Raw genomic sequence first — 20,845 nt, forward strand, 5'->3', positions numbered from 1 at the left:
TCAGATGGATCAGTTTTGACCCTCTCTTTTTTTAGGTGCTTATCTTTTCCTATGTCATGTATTCAAAATAACTGGTTTTCTGTATTTATTTTTTAAAAAATCATGGCATATAATTTTTGAGTTTAGAATGATTAAATTCTAGTTCTTGGATTTACAAAAAAAAAAAAAAAACAGTAATTGCAGTGATTTGCGATGGAAATCCAATCCTTGTGTAGTTAATTTATCATTTTCCTGGGTCAAATCATCAAAATAAATTATTATTCTTCTCTTTTAAATTGTGATAAATAAGTTTTATTTTTACTGGGTTATAAGCTAACCCATTAATCAATTTAATTTGATTAGATAAACTCTTATATATTTTAATGTAAAACCAGCTTGAATCTGGATTAGTAGATCATTGTTAGATTAACCATGAAAACCATGGAAGAATTGAATCTAATTCGAGTCAAAACGCACTTCAAAAGAAACCACCGAAAATCGAAGTCTAAAAATGGTTAAAAAGCAAAGAAAGAAAGAAACTAGGGCAATGGAGAAAGTGCCGAAAATATTCCGCACACAATGTCATGGTCAAAAACGAAGGAAGATTTCTTGCTTCGTGGAGAAGAAGATGTTTCCATTTTTTCAACTCTTGAAAACGTGGGTATCTATCTCTGTCTGCTTATCTTGCGAACAATTGCTAGCTATCAAGACCCCTGTCGCCGGAGTACAGCTCAGGCAATCCACAAAGTAAATTCTCCGTTGACTTCCCCCAAGAGTTATAGAAATAATATTATTTCCAGCGAACATTCTCCGCACCAATGAAACTTCTCTGCTATAAAATCCCAATTTATTTGTTAGATTGGGAAAAATGTTACCTAATTACAATATTTGAAAGCAATTACTTTTCTTTCTAGAAATCCTGTGACTTTTGACCGTATGATGTGCCCATCTCACGCGCTGTTTACGGACACACGGTTTACAAAGCAAATTCGTTAAAACCAGCGCGACTCATGAGCCGGTTCAAAGTTTGAGTCAGAAATTACATAGGTTAAGCTATGTTTACATGAATCAATTTAAAAATATATTGTTTTAAATTTAGTTTTAGAAAATTTAAAACATCATTACTTTAATTTTTTAATGTCAAATTAAGTTTGACTGAGGTTAATTTGTTGAATTGACCGGATTTAATCTTATCATATTTATTAGATTTAGACCTTGTTTGTTTGCTGGAAAATAGTTTCTTTTTTTAAAATGATTTTCTTTGAAAATGAATTATTTTTCGATATTTGATAGTATCATGAAAAATAAGTTGGAAAACACTTTCCAGTGTTTAGTTATGTCATGAAAAATGAGCTATAAAATAAATTGTTAATATTTTTTTTCAAGTTTATTAAAATAATGAGAAACAAATCTTACAAATTTAAAAATTAAATGATAATAAAATTAAAAAAAAATTAATTTCATAAATTATCTCAAATAAAATAAATAGCAATCGAAATAATAGAGATCAAATCTAACAAATAAAAAAGGTGAAAGATGATGAAATTAAAAAAAAATTATAATTTCATAAATTATTTCAAATAAAATAAATAATAATAAAAAATAAGGATCAAATCTGATAGATAAAAAATTTCAATTAAGAAAATAATAAGAGAAAAGAAGAAAAATAATCATAAAAATGAAGATCAAAATTCATATAAAAATCAAATTCTAATAAATAAAATTGAAAAAAAAAATTCAAAATAAAATATATAGCAATCAAAAGTTTGACGATCAAATTTAATATAATTAATAAATAACATGATATTTATAATTTTTTCATAACTTCTGAAAAATATTTTTTGTCTAAAAAAAAAACTTTCCTGAAACTGAATTAAATTTTTCTTTTACTAAAAAGTATTTTTTATTAATCAATTTTTTAATAATAAATAAATATAAAAAACAATTTAAAAAAAACACTTTCCAAGGAGACAGGAACTCAATTTAAAACTCAAACCACCAGATTATACCGAGGAGAGGATAGGGTTACGGGTTGACTTGACAGCCGAGTTTAATATAAAGATGGTTAATTGGTTACCACAATTCATTACACCAACAACTCTTTCATGTTTTGCCTTTTTGGCAGACTGACGACGATAAGAAGAAGAAGAAGAAATCAGAAACCCGAGCAAGCATTATCAAATACTCTAAAAAATTGAGAAGATGACAGAACCAAATCAAGAAGCCACGCACCACCACCACCACCACCACCACCACCACCTCCCAAAAAGAATAATCCTTGTCCGCCATGGAGAATCACAAGGCAACCTAGACACAGCAGCTTACACTACAACGCCTGACAACAAAATCCAATTAACTCCTTCTGGTCTAGCACAAGCTCGGCAAGCTGGGAATCACTTGTACAACATAATCTCCAATGACGAGAACAAGAACTGGAGGGTTTACTTCTATGTGTCCCCATATGATCGGACAAGATCAACACTTAGAGAGATTGGACGGTCGTTCAAGAAAGAGAGGATTATTGGGGTAAGAGAAGAGTGCAGAGTAAGAGAACAGGATTTTGGGAATTTTCAGGTGAAGGAGAGAATGAAGGTTGTTAAAGAGTCTAGAGAGAGGTTTGGGAGGTTCTTTTATAGGTTTCCTGAAGGAGAATCTGCTGCTGATGTTTTTGATCGCGTTTCAGGTATGTTTCTTTCTGTTCGTTTTGTTTAGTTTGATTGATTTCTGTTGATGGGTTTTTGTTTTTTAGTTGAAATGAAGATTAGAGTAATGCTAATAGAAATGTAAGGAAGAAATCAAAATGGGGTCCTCTTAAAATCTGTAAAAATTGCTTCTTGTCTTGCATTTTCTTGTTTGATTTATGTTTCCTTTTTGGTTTTGCTCTGTAGTTTGATTAATTTGTGTTAATTGGTTGGTTGAAGTGGATGAAGAACGATGGTTAATAAAAAATAAGGAAAAAGAATTGCGGCTTTATCAAAATAAATTATTTTTTTTTCTTGTTTCTTATTTGGATTGTTTATACTGTCTATTTAATTACTTGAGCTTTGCTTTTACTTATTAGTTTTGGTATTTGGTGGTTGAGCTTGGTTTGTTGTTTTGTATTCTTATATGGGAATGTCTGTTGCTTTGGCTGTTTAATTTTCTAGCTAATTAAGTCCTTTTCCAAAGCTAGGAGAATATAGAGGATTCATTTGAATTGAGAAACTAATAATAGCATTCTATTTTTTCTTATTTCTTTGCTAAGTTTCAAAACTTATTCTTTTTGGATCTGATGGATTGAGTTTGGGCTCCTTATTCTGAGTTTCCTTTTCCGAATCTCTGTGTTTCTAAGGGAAAATGCAGGATATGCAAAAGTATGATGTGCTTAACTTGTTTCTTCTGAATGAAAAAACTTCTTAATTTATCCATGGACAGTAATCTATTGCTCTTCTATATGCTGGTTGGGCTTGTCTTTTTATGAAGCTTGTTTGTACTGAATATTGTTTCCTGCAAAATGCTAAATCAACTAGTATTGTAGGCTTGGACATATGTAATAGGCAATGGATTTCATTCGGTAGCCCGACATTCTGTAGTTGTTTTACTGTAGTCTAGTGACAAAAGGTGTCCATTTTTCAGCTGATATTTGCATTTAAGATGAATATATTTTGCTTCTTTCTCTATGATCTTAAATCTGTTTGATACCTGGTTCTGGAGGCCTATAGCATTGATTTTAGTTGATGTTTCACTACCTTGAGTGTCTAATCTAATTAAGGGTTTTTTGGATCATAGGATATTACAATTTATTTTCTGTTTATTGCTTGGCAAAAAGAGCTAGAATATTATCTAATGCATTTCCCCTCCCTGAAATAGCTCTTTCTGTAAATTTGGACCGAACATGACCTGGGTGTTTTTGTTGGATTAGTGATTTGATCCTATTGTTTTAGAAAATTGGACAGCTAAATAATCTTGTTGGAAGTTAGAGATAATTTGATGTTGTCTCTCATGATTTAAGCTTCAAAGTGATGAAATTCTGAATCTTTCAAATTGCTTGTCTATTTATTGTGAACGTCAAATGGATGGCTTTGGGTTAATTATGTTACTGTTAACATGTTTTTCCATTTTTTTTTTAATATGAATATAGAGGTAACAAATCTATCGGCAAAACACTTTAGGGCAGCTGTTTTACCTTTCAATGATATACTTTTTTCTGGGTACCTAATTGGAGATTCATATAGTCAGAGATGGCATGTTCACTTTGCTTATTTGTTCAGCACTTTGGAAAATGCTATATGCTAATGGCCTATTTATCACAAGTCTCATAACACGTCAGAAACAGGAAACTGGTGATTTAAGAAAAAAACTGTTTCTGTATGATGTTTGTGCAGATTCTGGAAAGTTTGACAACAATTAGCGAAATTAGATCTCTGGTAGGGAAACTCATGACTGTTTATTTTTTGGTGAGCCCCATGTGGTTTTCTTTATTGTAAGCTGCGTGTAGTATATTCATGGGAGTTGTGCTTCAAAATCAGTCTTGTAGTTTTTGAACCTCATATGTCTGTTTTCTGAGTAAAGAAGAATTTCTTGCTTTCCTTATTATAGTCGGGCTTGGCGTGTGAATTCTTATTTTTGCATGATATGGTGAAAGTGAGATGCCAACTTCTTTGATTCATGCTTTTTTGGCGGCTGCTTTTGATTTATTGATCAATAAGTGGATTAAACATTACAAAAAATTGAACTTTTATAACAGAATGCACGGAAAAGAACCTTTATAACAGACTTAATAACAAAGGCTCAAATTTGTACTTCACAGGTTTTCTTGAATCTCTATGGAGGGACATAGATATGAAAAGGTTTCACCGAGACCCTTCCCATGACTTAAACCTTATAATTGTATCACATGGGTTAACTTGCCGCGTGTTCCTTATGAAGTGGTTCAAGTGGACTGTTCAGCAATTTGAGCACTTGAATAATCCAGGGAACTGCGAGTTTCGAATTATGCAGTTGGGGCCTGGTGGAGAATACAGCTTAGCCATCCATCACACCGATGACGAAATGCTAGAATGGGGACTCTCTCCTGAAATGATTGATGATCAAAAGTGGAGGATGCGTGCCAACAAGGGTGATTGGAACGAAAAATGTCCTTGGTACCTTGATGAGTTTTTTGATCATGTAGCAGACTCAGACAGAGAATCCGATGACAAAGAAAATGGTTCTTCAGGCATGTGCGAATAGGGTTCCTCTATATTTGATTGATAATTCTTTGATTCAATCTATAATAACTGCACTTTTCTAATGGTAAACATTATATTGAAAATGAAATATATTGGGTATGATTCCATGTCCGGGTCATCCCTCAAAGAGCGCCACCAAGTTATGAAATTGATTGTACTTAGTATTGATTGTAACAATGTAAGACATATTTTCTTGACAATGTATGATTTAATGCTGTCATACGAGGACATTACATCATGTGATCATTTTCATGAAGAAACATTTTGTCTGGGATTTATCAACAAGGCTTCTTCATTCTCAGCAGTTTACTGGCAATTCATGAGATTCTTGGGAGGCTACAAGCTTCCGCACAGCATGGCATCCAGGAAAACATAAATCTGGTCTCAGGTCTGTGCTGGCGATTTCCTTTTGTGGACGTGACTTTTCCTAATGCACCTGCAAGCTTGATGCCGGCAAGCAATAAATACTCAAGTTGAGCCTTATGAACCGTGCCTTTAAAGTGTTATATCGATAACCCTTTTATATTAGCAAACACCCTTTAACCCCCATGTTGATCAACCCTGAGGGCTAAGGCCATTGCAATTTTTTATTGTCCAAGTCTATCTCGTCTTTGCCACTTTTCATTGGCTAACAATATTGTATGTAGTTTTAAACCTGACATGGGATCCACCCCGAGTAAATCATGGGTCAAGTGGATTAACATGGGTTATTTAGGATAAGCTAGAAAGCTAGAAAAAGTTTTTCTTAGGTTGATCGGGTCATAGATTAAATTGATTTTTGACCATGTCATATCATATAATACTTTCTTTATTTTTATTGAAATCCGATCTGATCTAGACTCTAAATTACTCTAATCAAGGATCAATTCATGGTTAGGATGAACTTTTAAAATAATAATTTTATTTTTATTAAAATTTGACTTGACTAGACTCTAGATTACTCTAATTAAGGATCAATTCATGGTTAAAATGATGTTTTAAAATAATAATTTTACTGATTTTTTTTATTTTTATTTCTCATGAAAAAAGATAATTAGGTAGTATATACACTATAACATTTACATATTCTCTTATTATTTTCAAGTTGATGATCCCTTAGTCCAATTGATAGTATTATAAATTGATTTTTTAGATTTTCACTAAAGATTAGAAATAGATGGACTGTAATTAATGAAATATTCTTTTCAATACCTTAGCCTTCATGCATCAAGACTACCCTATCGAAATTCTTGAATTTAAATCCGAAATGATAAAAATTATTGAATAAAAATTTGAAATCATAAAATGTAAAATAAATCCTCTCTGATCCAAGCCTTGCAAGTAATTTATTGAATTCTGTTATAAAAATTCACATGCTCTCCACCAAAAATTAAAAAAGAAAAATTCTTTTTGTAAATTAAAATGACTTGTCAAGATAGCATGCAAAAAATAGGGTTTTTTAAAGATAAATACCAACTGACAACAGTATCCATCTGTTATTTAGATTGTGGCTATCAGAGAACAACAAACGGTTATCTCCAGTTAGAATTTACTTCTCTGTCTTCAAAGTTCAAACAGTTTGATAAGTGATGATGACAAGTTTTACAGCCTGTTAGCACAATCAGATTACTACTACTTCAATAGCTTCTCAAATCTTCTTTGATAAAAGTAGCAAACCGCATGATTAAAGCTAAACATTATAGTACTAGTAGTTTAAGATTAAAGTACTAAAGCTTCAGTTCAACATTTTCTCCCTCTGTACCTTTTCACTTTATAGGGATTTGGGATTTCCTTTTCCATACATTCACTGAATTTGCTATTTTTAGTAGTGTCAGTACAGATAGTAAGAGTCATAGTCTAGTTCCTGTTGTTAGACTGCTTAGATCTCCAAACTGAGTGTGACCCAGTTCTTTAAACGTTTTGTTTTGGTGTTCCTGCATATAAAAAATTTGGTTTTTGACATCTGGGTTTTGGTTGTTTAGTTGATTTCTTGAAAGCAAAAGAGAAAGTTAGGTTTTTTGGGTTTTATTCCCGTTTTTGGATCGTGGAAAGTGGGAACTGCAGAGATGGCATATCCTTCAAAGCATTATGGTTTGAGGAGTAATGGTGCTTTAAGGGTGGTTTTGGTGTTGTTGGCTATATTCTTTGTAGGCTACATTGTTGGCTCAGGGTTGTTTTCGAAGGGGAGTTCAAATGCTGCTTCATGCTCTTGTGATTGTGATTGCTCTCAAGAGCTAGAATTGATATGGACAGTAGGTGAGTAAAAGATCCTTACCAAGCTTTCCAGAAAATGGTTATGTTAGGTAGTTTCCATATTTGGGTCTGTTTTGATGCCATATTAATGTGCCTATTTCTAGTAACGTTTTTACATCTGTGTAGAAAATAGCACTATTTTTGGCAGCGTTCTCTTTTGATGCTGCAGTTCATAAATGGTGATTGATTAGCCTGTGGTATGTTGTGTTTATGTAATTTGGTAGAATTCCACAGGGTGGAAATTTCTTTTTGTTCATATTATTTTGGTGATTTTGTGGACTTTTTTTTGGGTGTTAGTGTTTTGTTTCTTTAAATCTCTTAGTTACTAGCAGCATTGACATGGTTATAGTTGTGGGATTGTGAGGTTGAAGGTAGAAATGGTTTGTGTTTCTTGAGGTGTTGTGAGTTCAGAGATAGTGCAGGAATACAAGATCTTAAACAATCCTTCTTTCTGTCTAATTTCTGCTGTGAGAACTTTATGGGGCTTCCCTTTCTTGCACATTTTTAACATTTCTTTTTTAGTTATTCGGTGAATTTGCACCAATTATTAGCTTTCTTCAAGCTCATTCACCAAAGAACAAGTTCATGTACATTCATGGTAGATTTTCCTTTCTATCCCATGAAACATGAAATCAATTTGAATCATATTCCAATGAAATGCATTTGGTTTCTCAGGCCTAAGTTGTGTCCAGTTACAGTTAAATTAAGTGGGACTGTTTCAATGGCGGATAGCACGGACATTTGTATGAATCTCTGCTTTAACAGGTTGAAAAGGTTGTAGGAATTCACTTTGGTAGCAAAACATTTTTATGTTCATGAGTGTTGTGTTGAACTGTGTTTTCAAGCCATTTGATGTTAATTAGACTCTTGACAGATCTGCTTTCTGGTTTCGAATAAAAGGACAAACATCACTGAACTATACCACCATTTGAATGCTGATTACATGATGACGGTGATGCTAGAATAACCCTGTTCTTGTTTTTTTCTTTTCCTGATTTGGATGCTAGAGTACCCTTTGTCATGCATCTGAAGTCATTCCTATATGAAATGCTAAAGCTCAAATGCACTTCAAGACAGTAATGTAGAGAATATGAAGTTATTGCCGCTTTCTTTAACCTTTTACATGATTGTTTGTGAATTTTCTCTGATTCTCCTTTGAATCTTGATTGTTTGTTCTTGTATGTTGTAAAGTACTTTCAATATCTATTTGTCTCTCCTTTCCCTCCCTTTAAAAACATTGCTGTTTCCTCTAACTTCCTTTTTAACATCAATGGTTCTGCAGAATTTATCAACAATTCATATCCAGGTCAGTCCCCATCTTTCTTCATTCTCTGTTTAAGCTGTTGTTTATTTCGTTTCCTCGAGGATTGATGGAAATGCTCCCAGCAGTTGAAGTTGGCATCACTGAGATCACATTTCATCCTTTGTACACATACTTTGAAATTGGGAAACAAGTTTTCTGCCGTAATTCCTTCACTATAGAAGGGTCATAAAACATAATGCAATTGCCAGTGTTGGTTATATAATCATTTAATGAATTATATATCATGGTTACTAGCAGTACACTTGATGAAAGATTGGATCACGTGGTAAGAACTAATCAGAGTGATCAAATTTCTCTGGCTTTTGGAAAGAATTGGAACCAGAACTGGAGCCATTGCCAGTGTTGGTTTCTCTTTTCTGTTTGAATTTAGAATTAAGACCTAATCGGAGGCAAAGCTCAGTAGAACTGCTTCCATAATCATGAAATTATGACTTTCTCATGAATCCAAGGAAGGACAACTGCAATTAGTATAAGAAATATTCTCGAAGGAATTTGTTAATGAGAATCATAGTAGGCTAACTGAGATTTTCTTACAGGAACATTTGCTCACTTCACTAGACGAATACATTTCTCCATAACTTAATCGCATATAGAACTCATGGAAGATTTATGCCCAGCTGAAGATGCTTTACATTTAATTTTTTTCAAGCTAGTTTTACTAATATTCAAAAACCTTCTATCCTGTATTTGCAGACTGCGGCAAACACAATCCAGAAATGGGTGAAGAAATGCAGAAGAATGCTGTTGATTTAATATCAGATGAGATTGAATTACAAAGAAGAGTAGCTAATGAAAGATTGGAGCAGACCAGGACATTGGTAATAACTGCTAGGAGTACTTCTTCACAGTACCAAATTGAAGCACAAAAATGTAGTGCGCACACACAAACTTGCGAAGAAGGAAGGGAGAGAGCTGAAGCAGGACTAGTAGAGGAGCGTAAACTTACAGCATTGTGGGAGCAACGAGCCCTAGAACTGGGTTGGAGAGAAAATATAACTTAGGCGTATAATAACACTATTCATAGTCCCGAAAACAAAGACAAGCATTAGGTTTTTGATTGTGGAGGAGCTCGTCTAACCCTACCTTACCAGTCTCGTGTATATAAATATTATTTTTGCACTTTTTATCTACTGTTTTTTATTTGAAAGAGTCACTTTTTAGGCTGCCTTGTGTATTGCAAAGGAAATTAGACCAGTGAAACTGGAGCAATAAGCTTTCAGGTCCTGCTCTGATAGAAACATTTCTTCGTGATTTTGCCTTTCAAATCAAAATGACCTTTCTTGAAGCTGTTGTGAGGAATCAGGGAAATCCTAGAAGATCTTGAACAAATTCTGCTCTAAAATCATGAAAATTTACTTTTACTTTCCTGTGGAGGCAACCACAATTTCATATCTGATCCATACAAAAATTGCTTAACAGGTGTATACTGATGTCAATAGTTGTGTTTTTTTTCAGGCCATAACATGCTCAAAGTTCATACGAATACAATTGAAATGGCAGATCCTTTATAGAGCCTGATTCTATGCGGCTTCGTTCAAAGAAATTTCATAGGTTAACCTATCCGGCAGAACATTTTATTTTTGCCAGTGTGCCTCATGATTTGCAATATCTTCACCGAAAACACTGCACTTCTGTATCCTGCAAAGAACTATTCTTCGGGAGAGGAATGGGGAAGCAAAATCATTAGAATATGACAAAAAAACACACTCCACCACATTGCACCAAGAGTTCAATGGTACAGAATTACAAATCTCAGTTAAATTTTACTCAACAAAGTTCCTGTATTCTAAACTTTTAAGTTTTCCATCGACGGTTCCAAATTGCCATGCAAGGTGGAGGAACTATCTAAGTTTATTTGATGATACACTTACAGAAGATATATTACAGAAATGCCAGGAAGGCCAACCACCCATCACAAGGTGGGAAATGGGAAAGAAAGGGAACTGCTGCCCATCAATGCATCATTTAGAAAAAAATTATGGAAATGGAGAGTTTGTTTTTTCAAAAACAATCTTAACCTAAGGACCCATTTATCTGAACAGTTGTCAAACCTGGAGCTGAATACTGTTAACACACGTGCAAAGTTAACCATAAAGGGTTTGGATTAAGAACAGAAACTCCATTAACTCAAGTATATACTGTCCAAGACTGCGAATCCAGCTGCAACTCCACCTTCATTTGATGAAGATACCTTTGTCCGCATCAAGTATCCACACTGCTCATTTACAATAACTTTCTCCTTGTTCCTGTGCACGCCAATCCAAAAATTCAAGCATAAATTTGTGAAGGGAAGGTTTTAGGTGATGCACTTGTGAATTCACATTTCTTTTCTTCTTATAGTTTTTATTTTATTTATTTATATTTTGAGACCATGAACAATGGATATGGGTAATCATTCCCTTTTAGAATCTTCATTTTTACACCCCTTTTTACGGGAAGTAGCAAACGATTGTTTCAGCAGACAAACCATGTATTGACATTTGATGCATGATCTACATACCTCAAGTAAGCACCATACACTCCAAGTTCTGATATGGCATGATCTTTATGGCAAATGCCCTCGCGCACCAAAAATGTGGGTGAAACAGCAGGAAAGATTCTTTGCATGAGAATGTAAGCGGCATCTTCTTGGGTTCCTTCTTTCTGCAATCTTACAAGGTTTGTCCTCACATCATCACCGTAGAAATTGTTCCCTGAGAGGAAATGATCTCAGTCCCTGTAAAACATTACCCAATAGCAACAAAAAGAATATCAAGGTGAAGTTTGGAAATAAGAGACCTCCGCCTTCTCTTTGGGGCTTCATCACAAATAGCTCGGGCCTCTCAATGGCTTTTTTGATGATATCTGAATCTTCCAGACTCCATAAGCCAGCGAAGCATTTCTGCAGTTTGGAAATGTCCTCTTTGTTCTCTAGGAATCTACAACGATAAAAAAATCAAGGTTTAAGGAATACAGATGAGAGCTGTGAATGCTGCTTTTCTACTCCAATTTAAAGGATTCCAATGTGCTACTCATAGTTTTCAGTAACAATATCCATCTACCCAGAAACATTTTCAAGGCAGCGGATACCTTTTGATTTGAACCAATTGGCACTTGTAAACATGGTATAATGTTTCTTGAGGCAAACTAGATGACTAGAACAGTGTGCCTCTGAGCAAAGGCACACCATTATTTATAAAGTTTTGGAATGGTTGTAATTTTGGTTTAAAAAGAAGTAAATTCTTTGCCTTATGAGCCATAACACTAGTTTCCAATTTCACTTGAGAAATCATTGTGTTAGATCATTACAATTTTTTTCCTGCGACAGGAAAACACTTTCAGGGACGTCATTGCCAAAAATTAAAATAAAATACTGAAGCAAAATTTACCACCTTTCAAGCATTTTGGGTTTTGCAAGTTCTTGTTGAATCTTTTTGGTTCCTGCTAAATGATAAGATATGGATGGGCACTTGACAGCTGATGACTGCTCCATAAGTAGCCTAGCTCTCCATTCCTAGACAAAATACGAGGATCAAACACCTATAAGTAGATCAAATTCCAGGAAACAGTACTCTTCATTCATAGAAGCAACGTAAGCATATAGAAAACTCAAGATAATTTAGGCCCCATTTGGCATTGTGGTCCAACCGTGTTTTTGAATAATTTTGAAATGTTTTTTTTAGCTTTAAATTAATTTTTTGAGGTATTTTTGGATCATTTTGATGTACTGATGTAAAAAATAAATTTTTTTAAAAAATAATAAAATATTATTTTGATGTATTTCCAAGCGAAAAGCACTTTAAAAAGCAACCTCTACTACACTTCTAACCAGGCCCTTAAAGGTAAAAATCAGTATCTTGGAATGGATAGTGATCTATGAGTAACCAGGAAAATCATGCTAGAAGTAATAAGTCACTGGAAAAATCCAAAAGAAAATACTTTTTGAGCAGAGTTGAAACAAGATTGCAAGTAGCAACAACATCCAGGAAAATGAATAAACACTTACAGCTTCAGAAGGATAATCAGTTGGTGCATACCCAGCTCTAAAATAAACAACCGAAATTTCTTGGCCACCTCTGCAATATATATTGTTTATCATATTAATATACAACATAGCAAAATCTCTAGAAAGGTGAAACTGATTTCCATGGCAGGAAGTTACATACACAAGCAGAGTTCCATCTGGTAGAATTTCCCCTTCCTTGTCGATTTCTGCCAATGTTTTCCGGATAGTTGTCACATTATGCGTGTTACAAAGCTAAGGAAGTAACCTATTTTGAATTCCATCAAAAGCTTTTTGACTAAAATTTAAATATCTGGAAAGTGATTCCTGAAATGTTGTGCTTCAAGAATAAATACATTTTGGACATATCACTGTTCAAACTATTGATATTCATTAAAAAAACATGTCTCTGTCTATTCTATTTAGAATCATATCTCAAATTCTTTATGAGAAGAAAACATATCTCAGAAATCATACCATAACTCCACACGTGAGAGACTAGATTGCATGTTAAAAGGATATCTGTCCTTCAATGCTGCACAAAGCCAATGTTGATCATACATGTTGCGTTCTTCAGGTTGAACAACCACCATAACTAAAGCCCTGCACAATATATGCACAAATTATTAACTAACACAACCTAGAAGCAGAAAGAACTGAAGAACATTTAAATCAGATCCAACCTAGGTCTATTATACTCAGTCCAAGCTTTAGCCAGCGCTTCTGCAAACTTATCAGCAGAAGTATTTCCAGGTATTCTTCTGGGATCTAATCCAATATGTTCTCCATGGTAGTTAAGCAAGCTCCTGTAATAATACACAGCAGGTGTTATAATCATTGCTTGCTCACTTTTTGTGAATTATTCACAGAAGACAGAATTTTCTGCATTGCAATCCAAAGGTCTACACAACATAGCATCCATTACTTTTGGAAGACTGCAACACAAATGTCATAGGCTGGAAAACTATAATGAAGTTCAAAATCACTTGATGGATGTGGGTGGATTGACAGTGTGGGGAAACTGACTGCATTGTCAAAGGTGACTGAGATTTATCTAAAATATGGAACTGCATTCAAAGCTAAGCCAGATGGGTGCTACAAAATCTGTTACTATTACGTTGTTATAAATCCTTTAACCTGCCTCTGGTGTACATGTGCCTATATTTGATTTCACAACAGTAAACTCTGTTGCACAGCTTACTCTGTAAACTCTGCAACAGTAAACTCAGTAAAACATAGAGACATAATTAAAAGATATCTAATCTACTTCACTGTTTATTTTTACATGTGATCTGCAAAACCAGGACCAAACCAAAATTCAAGAAAAAACATAATATAGCTAAGAAGAAAGCACAGAACTTCAGAGTCATAGGTTTCTTAACCTGTGAAGTTCACTAACACGACAACCGAGGCCAGGAAATGAAGCTGAAATTGTATTTAGCTCTATTTGGAGGAGGAATTTAGTTTGTTCATCAAGCATATAATCTGATCGATGTAAACCCAAGCGTATCTCCTGCATTGATGTCCAAAAATATTATCACCCAATGAAAATCAGCTTGTTTCCCTTGACATGATTTTAAACGAACCAAAACTAACATGATAAATTCAAATGCCTAACTGAGATACACTTACTTCTTTCTTGTTAATTTCTAGCATCTTGGAATGAATATCTAAAAGCCCCGATGTAAAGGCATCCACTTTCTTCGTTCTGTAGTGTTTAAAAGAAGAAGAAAAAAATCAGTTCATGTGTATTTCCAATCTATTGAGCCCATTTCAAACATTGATGAAAATTACGCCCTGAATTAAAAGAGATGAAGCTGAACGGTGCACAAGAACTAACAACAAATATTAACAGAATATTCTGAGAATCATTTTGAAGGTTCAAATGTGGTAAAGTTAGCATGTTGCAGACCAAAAACTCCAAATATTCCAGCTATAAGCTGAAAAAAATAACCAATGACCAACTTTGCTATTGACTTAACAAACATGTATCCGCCCATGATCTTAGAAATAATAGCCTAGTGGAACCAATGCTTCTCACTTTTGAAAACAAAAGATACTAAACAAGTAGGCGTGTGTAATAAAATGTACCTGGATAAAGCATCCTGTAGAAATTTCCCATCCAAACTCACACGATCAATGAGCTCATTGAATATAGGTGCTACTTCACATGCTAGATTCCAATGACTTTCCGGGAATGCCATAGGCAACAAGGCAAATGGTGCGTGTACCAAGCCCACACCAGGTACTTTTCCTGATCTCTACAATTCAAATAACTCCATTATTCCTATCGTAAGTTACACATGCCACTATGATATCAGCTTGATGCCAAAACTAAACAGAACTTAGTTGAAACAAAATAAAAATTTTGGCTTTCACAATTGTTATGAACACTAATGGAGAGTGCATAGTAGCTTTAAGAACTTAGAAAGAACAAGTGAATGATTATCAACTAATCAGGCAATCACTATATTAGACACTCTCACTGCATAATGAATCAACATATATTCCAAGGAGCTCGATCATTCATAACAAAGACTCTGCGAATTATGTAAAATTTCATCGACAGAGATACATTAAAAAATGCATATAAAACTATATCCACAGACCTGAACACTTTTGTCACCAACAACAAGGCCATGAAGAGAACTCCAAACAAGAGCATCATAAACCATCTTTTGAACCAATTCTTCATCAATACCATGAAAATCAATCAAGGGTTTTTGAAGAATTCTCTCTTGAGTCTCCATTTCCCTCACTTTGCCACAGCACTTCAAAGGTACGATCTTTGAGCCTAAACAAGTAGAATTATGTGAAAAACGACTAAAAGATCCAAACTTTTTAGTGGGTTTTTGGAGATTAGCCAAGCAGATGTTATTGGTATGATTAAAAATAGAATTTATTACTCTTTCTGGGTTTGCTTTTGATGCGTAAGGGAAAAGGGAGGAACCAGTGATGTGTATAGTAGCGGTGCAGGGAGAAAGGGAAAGAAGGGATGAATAAGCAACACCCATTTTGGCTTTCTTGGTTGGCAATGGAGAAATATGGCTTTGATAAGGACACTTTGTTTTATTACATTTTGATTACTTTGGTGGATTCTTGTCCCTTTATGTCATGCTGCCAATGTTTGATTAGATGGTTGTTTTCAAGCTTGTACTTAGTTTTCTTTTCTTCTCTCTGTTTTTTTTTTTTATATATATATAACTAAGTTTATTATATTTTTCACTTATTTTATTCCTATAAATATACTTAGTGGTTAAATTTGGTAAGGTTTCGTTTCTTTATTCTAGTATTCAACCTTGATTATTAAAAAGATAAACAAACCCGAAGTGAAAACGTCATTGCTGATGCCTATTTCCTTGTTTAGAGTGGAAAATATAATTTTAAAGATGTAAATTGATAAAATAATATTTTGAATAGTATAATATAGTTTTTTTAATTATGTATATTTTAATGAAAAAAACTATTTGAAAAGCTAATTTTATTGGAGCGGAATAAATAAATATTTTATTTTTTAAAATAATTTTGATGTTATTTTTTCTTTCACATGGCTACATTTAATTGGCGTATTTTTTGTTGGTTTCACTTTGTTAATTTTGGTTTTTTTAAGAGATATGTAAAAATAGTATTTGTGGAAAAAAAATACATTTTAGCATTTTGTTTGATTTTCCTTTTAAGTATGAAAAATAAGTAAAAAAACTAAAATATTACTCTTTTTATTTTTGACTTTTTATTTAACTGCTATTTTGAAAATACATTTAAGTTTTTTTCTGAATAAGGCTTGGATTGCAAGTTGAATGTGCATCTATACACATTAAAATTTTAACAAGTATGGCTTTGTGACCAAGAAATTTTAATAATAAAAAAAATTAAATTTATTGAGTTTGAACTCAAATTAAATTAAAAATTCAGTTCAAATATATTTTATGATTTTTATTTTAATATCCTTCAATTTTCTCTTTATTTTTTACTTTGATCCTGTCTTTTAATCTCATCATTACCTAATAAATTAGTCTAAATTGGTCTATAATTTGATCCAATAAAAGCTAAAATTTAAAAAAAAATTATAAAGAATGAAAAAGAACTGTGAATTCACATTGTCTTGTGAGGGGATCTATAATGCATTTTGCTGGGTGAATTTTCCAGCTATTTAGATTTTTTTATATAATTATAATATTTAGAATATTCCTAGGGTGTTTTTTTTGTGTTCAAATTTAAATCAGATTTTTTCAGATCTAGTATTAAACACGTCATATTAAAATAATTTGAAAAAATAGATTTAATTTAATTTAATTTATGTCCAAACTAACTCAAGGACATTTTTTTACCATAAAAAACTATTAGATAGGTAATTCATATCCAAACCTTTATATTTATCAAATATTTCGTTAAAGTCAACACATTAAATTGCAGATGACAGATTAAATCAATATGAAATGAGCTAGAAATGTTCAGACAACTGTAACATTGGACAGATGACTCCTCCAGTCAATTGTGTACCCAAAATCTTTAACAAATAAACAAAATGTCTTCGATTTTTTTATATTAAAATAAATAGAATTTGTCGGGTTGATGCTACTTATTTCAAAAGAAATTGAACGAAGTGGCATTATGATATTTATTTATACAGTAAAATTACACGTATGATCACGTTACATCAACAACAAGAAGATGCTCTTAACAAATTCATCAAATACTGTCACAATGGATGAAAAAAATTGATTTTTCAGCTAAATCACAATGTTCAAAAGAATCCTTCTTGAGAATTGATTTCACAGGTTGAACAATATCTTCTTCTAGGTCGATTGAAGGCAGTTTTTCAGTTGATTTCCAGCTCCTTTTCATTTTCTTCCTCGTACCTATCTCTTCTACCCTGTCATTTATGCTAACCATTTTCTTGATCTTGGCTGGTTTTGCTTGAGCTACAAGTGAACAAGGCAATGGTGCCTCCTCTTGCTCACGATCATTGCTAGAAGAACAAGATGAGGCAAAGGCGTCCCAGTTCTTCAAACTATCTTCTTGTTTTACATCTTCACATCCTGGTTCTTCCCCTTGATCAGTAGTCCTGGGGTGCACCTCGTGATCACCCTCGTGGATAGCCCCATTCTGTGTTTTGGCTAAGTTTTGGTGCACAGGATGGCCTAGTTTCACAGTCTTGAAGGCTTGTGCCGAGACAATTTTCGTGACAAGGTTGTAGAGCCTGTTGCAAATGTCAAGAGAATGGATTTGGTGCCCTTTGTGATCCATTCAAAGTTGATGCAAGATGTGATGAAAGGAATGGGAGAGAGGGGGGTTTTGATGAATGATGCTATGATATAGACTATACTTTGCTTGCAAGTAGAGGTTAGCAGCAAGCAGAAAGACATTGCTTGAGGGGAATTCTTTTCTTTTCTTGAGAAATGGTGGTGACCCATCACAAAAGGTATCTGCCAATTCTACTTCTGGTAAAAGCAAAAGGTGCCTGAAAGAATATCAGAAGGTTGGTTAAGTATTCATTACAACAATTAATTTGCTACAGATAGAGAACAAGGTTTGGCAAAACACTTTGCCTTGTATCCCAGATGGGTTGCAATAGGATTGGGCTGGGACATAAATAATTATTTATCATGTTTTTATCCAATCTTTTTTAATAAATAAATATGAAATCACTTTCTATGAATTTAAATATGGTATTCCAAATGTCTATCTATATTTAAATCTTAATGGGTTCATATATATTGCATTCATAGATTTATCATGCAATTGCTTTTATTTATTTTTAGTACGTAGGAATCATTTTTTATTGAATTAATTATGTCTATCATGCAAAAACAAATGGTATTCAGAAATTTATTATTGTTATGTTTTATATGTTCATTTTTGTAATTAAAAAGAAGATCTTCTTAAGACTTTAAAAATCATAGACCGTTTTTATATATATATATATATATAACCCCCATTCATATCATTTTACCCTTATTCACAATACTAAACCTAAAGTTGTATTCCTGTAAGTATTAGTAATACAAAAATGTTTTTATAGTTGTTTTAACATTTTTTTTAAATCTGAATTTGATACGACGCAAGAAATTTTTTCTACTACAAGACTTTATAATAAATAGAAATAACTTTTAATTTAACTATTGGATTAAATTCAAATTCTGCTAAAAATTTCTAGAAAAATTGTTTCTTATATAATCAAAATTTCAAAACAAAAAAAGATTTAAAAGTTTTCAGATAAAGCCTAAAATTTAATGTTTGAGTTTTTCTATATTTTTCTAATTAATTTAGTATTTTTTTTCCTATTTGAATTATAACTTTTTTTTTCTAGTTTTGTTTAGGATATTTGTTTCCTAATTTATTTATAATTTTTTAGTCCTCCATCTCTTCCGCAACCAAATCAGTCACTACAGCTCTTCGACCAAACCCACAACTATCATCACGAAGTCTAGTTTTATCTAGTCTGTCATTGGCAAGAACTATTGCAGTGAACTGAAGAACAATGAACAATAAACCCATTTTGCCATTGCAACATTCTGTTACAGATTAAATAATCGTGCATTTTTTAGTGTTTTTTACTCGAAAAATATTAAAATATTTTTTTTATTTTTCTTCATCACATTAAAACAATTTTAAAGTATTAAGAAAATATCTCTACAATGTTCGCTTTCTCTTCCTTGCACAAGGAAAGCTCCCTTATTCTGGGTTTATCCATAGGCTAAGTCAACAAAAGGAGCTCTAAGTATTGATTGATGCAAATTTATGTTACTCGTTGGGACCATTGGGAGAGTGCCGGGAAACATTTATTGAGCAAATCAAAGTCAATTATTTATCAAAAAATGAAGGGACTAAGTGGAGAATAAGTGATCATTTGCTCCCCAATTATATATATGAAGATGAAGCCATGGTTGACCTTCATTCGAGCATTAAATGTTTCCCGCCACTCCCCAACGGTACCAACGCGTGACATGAAACCCACCAATTACTAGCTCTTTTGGTTGACTTGCCAAATTGGCCACTGGATAAACCCTATATAAGGGAGTTTTTCCATGCTAACAAAGCAAGCAAAATATTGCAGAGAAGCTTGTTACTAGCTTGCTATTTAACTTTGCATAAACAGAAAGTTGCATTCATGGCGGCTGTGTCTTCAAAATGGGTTTCTTTTCTTCTACTTTTCTTGTGCATTGTTCTTCATTTGAGTGCTATCACTCATGGTGACGACAAACTCGACAAAACTAGGTTTGGTGACGATAACTGTGGGTTTAGTCGAAGAGGCTGTGGTGGTCGGTTTGGTGGTGGACGTGGAGGGGGACGAGGAGGTGGTGGAGGTTTAGGTGGTGGTGCTGGAGGAGGTGTTGGTGGAGGCGGTGGTTTTGGTGGGGGAGGTGGAGGTGGTGTTGGTGGTGGGTCGGGTCATGGTGGAGGCTTTGGAGCTGGAGGTGGTGTAGGTGGCGGGCTCGGAGGTGGTGCTGGAGGAGGTGGAGGCGGCGGCGGAGGCGGTGGTGGAGGCGGTGTTGGTGGTGGGTCAGGTCATGGTGGAGGCTTTGGAGCAGGAGGTGGTGTAGGTGGTGGTCTTGGAGGCGGTGCTGGTGGGGGAGGAGGCGGTGGAGGCGGAGGAGGGGGTGGGGGTGGTATCGGTGGCGGTTCAGGTCACGGCGGGGGCTTCGGGGCAGGAGGCGGTGTAGGTGGTGGTCTTGGAGGCGGTGCTAGTGGAGGAGGAGGTGGTGGAGGGGGAGGAGGGGGGTGGTATTGGTGGTGGTTCGGGTAGTGGCGGGGGCTTTGGAGCTGGAGGCGGTGTAGGTGGTGGCCTTGGAGGTGGTGCTGGTGGAGGCGGTGGGGGAGGAGGAGGTGGTGGAGGCATAGGTGGAGGATCAGGCCACGGAGGCGGCTTTGGTGCAGGTGGTGGTGTAGGAGGTGGTGCTGGAGGTGGTTTAGGTGGCGGCAGGGGTGGTGGAGCAGGTGGTGGGTTTGGAGTTGGAATAGGCGTTGGTGTAGGAGTTGGAGTTGGTGCAGGTGCTGGCCAGGGATCTGGTAGTGGTTCTGGCCGTGGTAACGATGGCAGACATTAAACATGCTTTACATTGAAAACAATCTCTTGCAATTTAAGCAAAAGTTAAGCACCTTCTGTGATGTCTAAAT

General features: G+C 34.4%; 4 protein-coding genes across 4 annotated transcripts; 3 read left to right on the top strand and 1 right to left on the bottom strand.

The window, feature by feature from the left end:
• Positions 1–2,044: 2,044 nt before the first annotated feature.
• Positions 2,045–5,449, top strand: LOC18098823 (phosphoglycerate mutase-like protein AT74). The gene is made up of 2 exons (XM_006382574.3): positions 2,045–2,662; positions 4,769–5,449. The coding sequence occupies exons 1-2, from the start codon at positions 2,182–2,184 to the stop codon at positions 5,188–5,190; spliced, it is 903 nt and encodes a 300-aa protein (XP_006382636.2). The 5' UTR covers positions 2,045–2,181; the 3' UTR covers positions 5,191–5,449.
• A 1,200-nt stretch (positions 5,450–6,649) lies between these two features.
• LOC18098824 (uncharacterized) lies at positions 6,650–10,030 on the top strand. Its single transcript, XM_006382575.3, has 3 exons — positions 6,650–7,424; positions 8,704–8,727; positions 9,439–10,030. Exons 1-3 carry the CDS (start codon positions 7,235–7,237, stop codon positions 9,744–9,746), a joined length of 522 nt encoding a protein of 173 aa, XP_006382637.1. The 5' UTR covers positions 6,650–7,234; the 3' UTR covers positions 9,747–10,030.
• A 406-nt stretch (positions 10,031–10,436) lies between these two features.
• On the bottom strand, positions 10,437–15,805 carry LOC18098825 (glutathione synthetase, chloroplastic). Its single transcript, XM_024600431.2, has 12 exons — positions 15,337–15,805; positions 14,819–14,988; positions 14,360–14,435; positions 14,110–14,240; positions 13,411–13,533; positions 13,250–13,330; positions 12,891–12,971; positions 12,731–12,800; positions 12,117–12,238; positions 11,524–11,663; positions 11,246–11,438; positions 10,437–10,991 (listed from the first exon to the last, which is right to left on the bottom strand). The coding sequence occupies exons 1-12, from the start codon at positions 15,739–15,741 to the stop codon at positions 10,868–10,870; spliced, it is 1,716 nt and encodes a 571-aa protein (XP_024456199.1). The 5' UTR covers positions 15,742–15,805; the 3' UTR covers positions 10,437–10,867.
• A 4,033-nt stretch (positions 15,806–19,838) lies between these two features.
• On the top strand, positions 19,839–20,775 carry LOC112327545 (glycine-rich cell wall structural protein 1-like). The gene is made up of 2 exons (XM_052452922.1): positions 19,839–20,427; positions 20,507–20,775. Exons 1-2 carry the CDS (start codon positions 19,839–19,841, stop codon positions 20,773–20,775), a joined length of 858 nt encoding a protein of 285 aa, XP_052308882.1.
• Positions 20,776–20,845: the final 70 nt, after the last annotated feature.

Source organism: Populus trichocarpa, chromosome 5 (genome assembly GCF_000002775.5).
Source record: "Populus trichocarpa isolate Nisqually-1 chromosome 5, P.trichocarpa_v4.1, whole genome shotgun sequence".
NCBI classification, from domain to species: Eukaryota; Viridiplantae; Streptophyta; class Magnoliopsida; order Malpighiales; family Salicaceae; genus Populus; species Populus trichocarpa.